The sequence below is a fragment of the Ruditapes philippinarum genome, unplaced genomic scaffold (genome assembly GCF_026571515.1).
Source record: "Ruditapes philippinarum isolate M1 unplaced genomic scaffold, ASM2657151v2 ctg140_1_1_1_1, whole genome shotgun sequence".
Lineage (NCBI taxonomy): Eukaryota > Metazoa > Mollusca > Bivalvia > Venerida > Veneridae > Ruditapes > Ruditapes philippinarum.
In genome coordinates, this window is record NW_026852852.1 from 87,134 (window position 1) to 96,545 (window position 9,412).

Consider the following 9,412-nt stretch of genomic DNA (forward strand, 5'->3'; position numbering starts at 1 on the left):
TTTTTAGCGCGGATTTATTGGAAATTGCATGACCGGCATCTCAGCTTAAATGTTTATCCTTTGCTGTTACAACCCCCCATTCCCCCAACTATTTTCAAAAGCTTACATCGGAAATGTATGTTGTTCATTTCAAGACTAATTCATTGCTATTGATAACACATACACAATGATATTTTATTCTTGAACTTGAATGTTAGTTCTAATGCTTTGTGAGAGTTGCTCAATTTATTTGCCTGTCATACTTAAAATCAAAACCTTTACTGAACGGTATGTAATAAGAATTTATATTTCATATACATACTTTGTTGAAATATTCTAAAACATTTCAACTACAACACGGAACAGCTGTATAAAACAAAAAAATAAATAAATAATGCCAATTACAGATACAATTACTATCGGCTGACAACTAAAACAAAAGTCACAGCTTACAATTTTATGTAATTTGCATTTTGATAACAAACATGTATAATGTTATATCATTTACTTTTTAGATTTGGTGCTTGTTACCCAACATATCATTGTGCATGTCAAAAAGTATGTGCATAGGTAAATATATCTTATCAATGGCATAGCTGTCACTGTTCTCTAATCACAACTTTAAATGCATTGTTTATCAGGGGGGGGGGGGATCACGTTACTTGGTATAGTGATAAAAACGAGTAGCCTCGGTAGGTTCATTAATTTTGTACTATACAAAGTCACTTGCAATAGTCATAACATGAACCAACAAACAGATTGACCAACAGTTTTATACACTGGTGTACAATTACATAGACAAAAACATGCATTAACGGATACATTAAGCTGCAATGATGATCCAGGAAATTTCATTATCAAAACAAAACTTTCAACTGCGAACCCACTCACGGGATAAAATTGGACTCATTCTTTTATGCAGGGATAGTGATAATGAACCTTTCTTCATACAGAAGCCCTTGGACTTTATTACAGCACTTCCTCGGCGTACTTTTGATTTAGATGAGTCCTTGTGCTTCTGCAAACATTTATGCACGGAAAAGATTCAATAACCTTCTTCATGGAATAGCAATGTGGATATTATATATTATTCACTTACAAATGAAATAAAACTGACTTTTTAACACCAGTGTGTATGTATGTGTGTGCGTGAACGCGGGTGCGTGCGTGTGTGGGTGCGCGCGTGTATGTGTATGTGATGAACCACAATGTTGATGCATGTTTTCTTCCGTTAATTTGTACCTGTGTGTGTAGTTTTGTGCAAGCATTAATAATGTTACATTTAATAATTTGCAAAATAAGTTATATTTTAGATATTTTGGTACTAAAATCAAATTTTGCATACTCGTGCATTGCAAGATGACACTTTCTGATTTATCTAAAGTTACAAACTATTCGATATGTTCAAATAAGCCTTTATATCAAACATGGTTATAGAAGAGTCACCCACGGCTCATTTTCTCATGGCTAAGTGAAACGTTACATTATGATGCATATTAGATTTGTGACGTGAGTCGGGTTTGGTACATCAGCAGATGTTTCTCAATTCAAAATTTTACGATTTTCGTGTTTAAATAATGAATTTTGCTTAAGCCGGTGCTAGGGGGCGTGGGCAGTAACTGACACTTTCCAGTACCGTCCATGAGCAGGCTCAATCAAATCGAGCCTGCAACATTTTCAAATTTGTCGTGTTGGGCTTTCTTTAAGGATTTTTATTTTCTCTTTTTTTTAGTCTTTGGAAGATGGGAGATGCCTTGAGAGCATTTTAAACAAAGTAAATACTTTGAATTTGCAGACTCGAATTTATTGAGTCTTTTTATGAGAGGTATAGTAAGATGCAACATCTCCAACGCCCCGTAGCACCGGATTAAGCGCTATCATGCATGCTGTTGTGAAATATAAAAATCTGCAAAAAGGGTTTTCCAACAAGATAAATGAAAACTACAGTATGTTATATGTGTTGTGGTCCGTGAATTTTATTCCCCGTTTTTTGTTTTGTTTTATCTATAGGCTAAACTTAAAGGAAATATCACACAACAGATACTTACATTTAGTTTACTTATAAAATCAATTTGATTTACAGATATTTATTACAACCACCTTAAATTTTCGGATGACACGGAAATTGTTCACATTAACTTGTTGATGTCTAGCGAAGAAGACTTTGTAGATATTAGTGAGGGTGTGAAGAATAAGTTAAAGGTTCAACTAGCCGAACAAATAAATTGCACAGTGGAGCTGTTAACGAAAGTCGATCTGGTGCAATCAGGTATTCGTTTGATATATTATCTTAATATAACACGCCAACTGTAAATAACACTGCCCGTCTTGATGAGTAAATACATGTATATTTTTTTCATTTATAAAAGAAGTAGATACCTCCTTTTTATAATTATGTACACTGCTTTTTATATGCCCGAAAGCATTTCGGGCATATTATGTTTTACCCCCTGGCGTCCGTCCGTCCGTCCGTCTGTCTGTCTATCCAGGCGAACATCCAATGGTCTATGAGCTCCATTCCGTCCATAATTTTAGTTAAAAAAGAAAAAAAATCCCATAAACCGACTGTTTTATGTGGTAATTTTATTGGTTAATGGGGAAAATGCCACATAAAGATCAAAGAAAAAGTACATAAACCCCAATTGTTGGCACGTCCGTCCGTCCATCTATCCGTCCGTTAGCAATTTGGTTTCCGGAGCATAACTTAATTTCAAAGTGGCCCACAATATTCAAACTCGATAGGGTGATTGTCCATATTGGGTAGAAGACCCCTATTGATTTTGGGGTCACAAGGTCAAAGGTCAAGGTCACTATCACCTGAAAACTGAAAACAGTTTCCGGGGCATAACTTGAGTTTCATTTGGCCCACAGTGTTTAAACTTCATAGAATGATTGTCCATATTAGGTAAAAGACCCCTATTGATTTTGGGGTCACAAGGTCAAACGTCAAGGTCACTATTACCTTAAAACTGAAAACAGTTTCCAGAACATAACTTATGTTCCATTTGGCCCACAGTGTTCAAACTTCATAGGATCATGTCCATATTGGATAGAAGACCCCTATTGATTTTGGGACCACAATGTCAAAGGTTAAGGTCACTATTACTTTGAAACTAAGAACAGTTTCCGGAGCATCACTTAAGTTCCATTTGACCCACAATATTCAAACTTCATAGGATGATTGTCCATATTTGGTAAAAGACCCCTATTGATTTTGGGGTCACAAGGTCAAAGGTCAAGGTCACTATTACATTTAAACTGAAAACAGTTTCCAGAGCATTACTTAAGTTCCATTTGGCCCACAATAAATTATTCAAACTTCATAGGATGTTCGTCCATATTGGGTAGAAGACTCTTATTGATTTTGGGGTCACAAGGTCAAGGTCACTATTACTTTTAAACTGAAAACAGTTTCCGGAGCATAACTTAAGGTCTATTTGGCCCACAAAATTTAAACTTCATAGGATGATTGTCCATATTGGGTAGAACACCCCTATTGATTTTGGGGTCACAAGGTCACAGGTCAAGGTCACTATTACTTTAAAACTGAAAACAGTTTCCAGAACATAACTTAATTTCTATTTAGCCCATAGTGTTCAAATTTCCTAGGATGATTGTCCATATTGAGTAGAACACCCCTATTGATTTTTGAGTCACAAGGTCAAAGTCTAAGGTCGCTATTACCTCGAAACTGAAAACAGTTTCCAAAGCATAACCTAAGTTCCATTTGGCCCACAATTTTCAAACTTTATAGGAGGATTGATATTTATAGGAGGCATTACTTTATTTAATTTATGTAATGTCTTACAAATGCTTCATCCTTAGTTAAAGAAAAACACTTACGGGCATATAATACTCCGCCTAGCGGTGCTCTTATTTCTTTTATTAGAATCAGTAGCGAATCCTTGGAGGTAGTAAAACACTCGTTTTTGAATATGGAACATCATTTAAAGAGCCATTTTGTGTTTGGGCGGGGAATACAGGCATATTTTCAAAATGGCAACTGGCATACATGTCCGTCATCCTAAATGTTATTGTCTGTGCATCCTTCGCGGATGGCTTTGGCGTCCTTGGCTTTTTACGCACCTTCTTTGATATCTAGCCGGTATATCCTTATTGATAATTGTTTGGTGTTGCGGGGTGTGCGTTCCGTTACCATTGCTTTCAACAGTCAGTAATTTTTAACATTTCAATATTTTCAGAAGAAGAAGGCTACATAGAGCTTGGTTTTGTTATTATGTCTTTAAACGACAATAGGGAGCTGAAAAAGGCCGTGATAAACGTCCATAGAGCCACTGACAAGGGACAGTTGCGTGTTATTACACCGTCATCTGTTTGCGATGCTGTTCCGGAGACTGTCCTGTTTCGTCAGTACATATCCGGCTATCCTAAACCGACTCAGGAAAGACTTAACTCCCCTGACCTAGGAAATATCATAACTGGAATAAGCTTTATTGTGTTGATCATCTTCACTGTATTGATAGCCATGACATCTAGGACAAAAAGATTGTCACATCCACGTGCCACGATAAAAGGTTATTATAATTATAATGCAGTAGCTTCCATGTTCGTTTGTGATATCATTCAATATGTTATTATGAAAGTTTGTAACATTTACGCTCGTGAATATTATTTAAGTGCACGACGGCTGTAATTCAATATGTCCTCATTTCTGAGAATGCAATCCTGAAAAATATAAATGCTGAATGTGTATGACTTGTTACATGCCCGTTTTCATAAAAGAATTTATGAATATAAAAATTTGTTTTCTTTCACTCCCCTGCAAGCGTTTATAACTTGATATTTCTAGATTATAAAATGAAGATATCTGTTATCATACCAGTAGCATAGTCTGATTTAATATATCAATAACAAACCAAATTTAGTTAATTATACACGATAGATTTTCTCTTCACTTGTCAAAAATACGTGATGAAATATGTTATTAATTTACGGACATTGCCACATTTTAATTAGATAATCATATTTTTAAACGATAAACATTTTCATTTTAATTATCTATCTGATTGGTTTTTTTCTGTATTATTCTTACCAAATATGTGCAAATTTTTTATTGCAAGTACCGTATGTGTTTTTCATAAGTCACATTTGACTTGTTTTCTAATCCACGAAATCTATCAGTGTGATTGTATATGCTTACTGTAAACATCTATGCTGTTTAAAGTAAAATAAATATTGTTTAAACTAAACAAATTCGAAAAAAAACGTAAATCTTGAACTGTTAAAAGAAGAAAAAAGAAAAGAAAACAACATTTTAGTATTAATTGTCTCAATTTTTCCATTTCTTCTTTTAGAATCGACCGACAAGAGGGAGGAAAGGCAATTTCAAACCCGGCAACATGTGTCAACATTTATGCTGAGATAGGCAAAGTATTCCATTCAATCGAAAAGTCGTTAATCTTCGTTATACTGTTTTATTCCATGTCACATTTCGGTTCTTGTGCCTTGATTAGGCTGATATTGATGGTCTATGTTAGACTCAATATGTGACTCGGACAAAACAAAATTTTAAGGAACGAGTGACTTTCGCTTACAAGGTTTATTTGACAGTCGTAGATATATAAATGAAATGGACTGACTAAATTGGCGTATAAATGAGGAAAAAAAAACTGCATGTTCTTTAAAAATGTCAATAAAAAGTTACATTTCAAAATATACAAAATGATAGTTATATTTCATGATATACACAATGATAGTTATATATCATGATATACAAATGATAGCTATATTTCATGATATACAAAATGATAGTTATATTTCATAATATACAAAATGATAGTTATATTTCATGATATACAAATGATAGTTATGTTTCATAATATAAAAATGATAGTTATATTTCATGATAATTATACAAATGATAGCTATATTTCATGATATACAAAATGATAGTTATATTTCATAATATACAAAATGATAGTTATATTTCATGATATACAAAATGATAGTTATATTTCATGATATACAAAATGATAGTTATATTTCATGATATACAAAATGATAGTTATATTTCATGATATACAAAATGATAGTTATATTTCATAATATACAAAATGATAGTTATATTTCATGATATACAAAATGATAGTAATATTTCATAATATACAAAATGATAGTTATATTTCATAATTTCATTGGATAATTATGACGTTTATATAGATGGCTGCTGTCAATTTATGAAAAAATATCTTTTTTCTCTCTAACTCAGGCGCTTGCTGTATCATAATTTCGTTATAGATATTTCTGACAAGTTATATGGTCGCATATAAACGATTGTTTGCAATAAAACATTCGCCTTGCGACTCTGATTATATTTACAAACTACCGTTTGACCATATGACCTGTCAAAAATCTACTAGGGTGGATAAAAAACCCGTAGACTTTTTTATTACTTAAAATCTATTCGACTTTAATAAATGGGATTCTGTACACATATGAAACAATTAATTGTTAAGAGAATATTATTATAGTTTAAATTTATGTTTAAAAAGAATTAAGTTTTATTAGACCTGATAACACCGAGTCCAATCATTCACTATGTTCCCCAGGCGGAGAACGCATGAAGAGATCAATTTTTACAGGTGAAAAACCAATACTGTGGTAAGAAAATTGTCTTCAATTTCTTTGAAAATATCCGACAGGCATCTCAAACTTGCCAAATCTTTGTTAACTTATTAGATCATCATCGACAACTGCACAAGAAAAGTCACAAAATTGGTAAAATCGCTCTTTGGTAGCCAATAACTTGACATCCAAGCAAGCTTCTAAACATTTGCATCGCTCTAAAGGTTCTTTATTAACATATCCTCATCCACCAAAAGCCTGTACCAATTTTGTGACTTTTCTTGTGCAGTTGTCGATAATGATCTTATAAGTTATAAACAAATAGATGAAGTATTAATCATATAAGTTGCTGGCAAGATTAACGGGAGAATATAGATTGAAAGAGTTTGTCGTTTGTATTCTTTATTATCTTTAATTTCTTAAATAAAGTTTATAAAACACAAAAACTTGTTTTTAAACACGAGTGACTGGAAACTTAATATAAATAGAGAGATGATGAGGGCATGGTCGCCAGCCAGATTAATCCTAAGAAAACCCAGTTTGATTGTAAAATCTTGTCAACAAAAGCGGTAAAAACACAATATAGTTTAAATTATGTCACAAAGTGGATCTAAGTAATGAAAGATCATTTCTGTTTAGTTAATCATATAAATACATGCTAACTCATATTGAGCTTAAGTATACATAAATAAAAGACTACGAACTTTTTGATTTTTTTTAAATTAAAATACTCAAACATAATTAAAGTTTATTCCATGGTTATTCATGAAGTCATGAAAATATGTTTTTGTCATGTGTAATTTGAAATATGTTTAAATGTATATATTCAATCAATAAATTCAAACAGGGTGATATAGCATGTACCTGTCTGATATTCTGTTAATATTTAAAAGAAAAAACAAGAACATAACAATAAATAACGAAATGGGATTTGTTTTTTTCATAGAAATTTATATAGGCCTTTATTTAAATGCATACGACAAATCATCCGAGCACTGGAGACCTGAATCATCCACATAAACATCGACGGACACATTGACAAACCAAAAACAGCTACTTCCTTGCATAAAAGGAAAAGAAAATTCTTTTGATATTCAGAAATTTCCAACTGGAAATCGTATAAATTCACTTCTTTTGGGATAAGTGTTGATGTCCCACGATCTGAATACGCTCTTATTGGCTCAACTACATGTAATCATTCAATATAAAAAGTGCTCCTCTTTCGTGAAATGACATTTCTTATAGAGTTCAACTTCTGAAATAAATCTCTATTCCTAGGCATCTGTTTTTCAACATTCATTTCCCACAAAGTCTGTCAGTTCCCGTTTATGATCCATTAAAATGTATACGGGACCCAAAATAATTCAAAAGTATTATACTGAACCCTAAGTGGTTTTCAGTATCATTTTATTGAAGAACATCTCAAGAAAGCCCCCCTCCTAATCTTAAATAAATTTACTCAAAAATGACTTCAATAAGCTGAATACCACTTTACTGAATAGTTGAAGACTATCGTGACCGTTGGATTTTCTTATTGACGTTGAAGCTCTGAATACGCAAATGTTATAAAAACCGTTATAATATTTAATTATTGGCCACTTCATGCATAGATCTCTGACCTGTCCAATTCTAATTATCAGATAAGTGGGTGCAATACTAATTTTACCACAACATATTTCTTAAAAAAGAGCACATGTCAATGTTTGTGGGTAAATTTATTGTTATTCAAATGAAAAGGTCTGAGTAAGGATCTATCAATTCCGATAAAGCGTTTTAAAATACTTATAGGATAAAACTATGGAAAACAAATTATTGTGCCCGTCTTCCAACAATTAATACTAATTTAAACCATGTGTCGGGATTCTAATAAGAAAATCAAAATTATCTTCAGAGATATACCAGGCAAAAAAAGTTGTTCAATATATAAGGAGAATTCAACTTTAAACATAACATATTTAGAAACACCATTATATGTGTTCTAGAAGCCTTATGATTAGATAAAAATAGCGATTTTGGTCATTTGGGCATTTTGATTGGTTAGATTATTCGTTAACCTCTATTCTATATTCAAACAAGAGTATTATGGTGAGGTATATATGAATACGAAATACTTTTTTAGATCTATATACATGTATATTTAAATACAACAAAAACTTCTGAGTGCAAAGAGTTATCTCCCATTATGTGCTCTTCAAAAAGGATGTACGCTAAAGCGAAAGAAGAAATAAGTGATGCTCGATGTTGTCGGATTTTTGAATTAGTTCTGTCCCGGTTATAACGAAACCCGGTTGTAACGAGGAATCTTGCGAAGTCCCGACGATCTCGTTGTATCCGGAGTGCACTGTAATCTTTTTTCTCTTTCAATATCGGCCATACCCAATCTAAACATTGATATTATATTATTTAAAACGAAAAGTGGTAACTTAATATAACTGATTTCTGTATCGTGTAGGTATTTGATTAATCTAATAACTTGATATAGGCCTGCTAGAACCAAAGGTGATAAGTTTTTTTAACGGTAATGTAGCCAACTTGCCAATCATGCAGTCTGAACAGGCTTTATACTGTTGATGATTACTTAAAATATTCTTCTTCAATTTCCAAAAATTGATAATTATTCAAGTTTTACATAATACTTTAGGAAATTCGACGGATTAAGCGTTAACATAAAAATGAATATTTCTTGTGTTTTGTACCGTTCCAGTTCGGAAATTTAGGTCTTGTAAGTAATTATGTTTTTATCTTTGTTTTAATATTTAATATAAGATTTTACGTGAAAAGCGAGCAAAAAATCCAAAGTTAAAGTAAAAACGTTAGTAAACTTTACTATTTTTTTGTTCAAAATGAC

At 32.4% G+C, this 9,412-nt stretch overlaps 1 protein-coding gene across 1 annotated transcript; it reads left to right on the forward strand.

Annotated features, from left to right (window-relative positions):
• Positions 1-498: 498 nt before the first annotated feature.
• On the forward strand, positions 499-5,634 carry LOC132726187 (uncharacterized). Its single transcript, XM_060711462.1, has 4 exons — positions 499-549; positions 2,063-2,248; positions 4,182-4,514; positions 5,295-5,634. Exons 1-4 carry the CDS (start codon positions 528-530, stop codon positions 5,363-5,365), a joined length of 612 nt encoding a protein of 203 aa, XP_060567445.1. The 5' UTR covers positions 499-527; the 3' UTR covers positions 5,366-5,634.
• Positions 5,635-9,412: the final 3,778 nt, after the last annotated feature.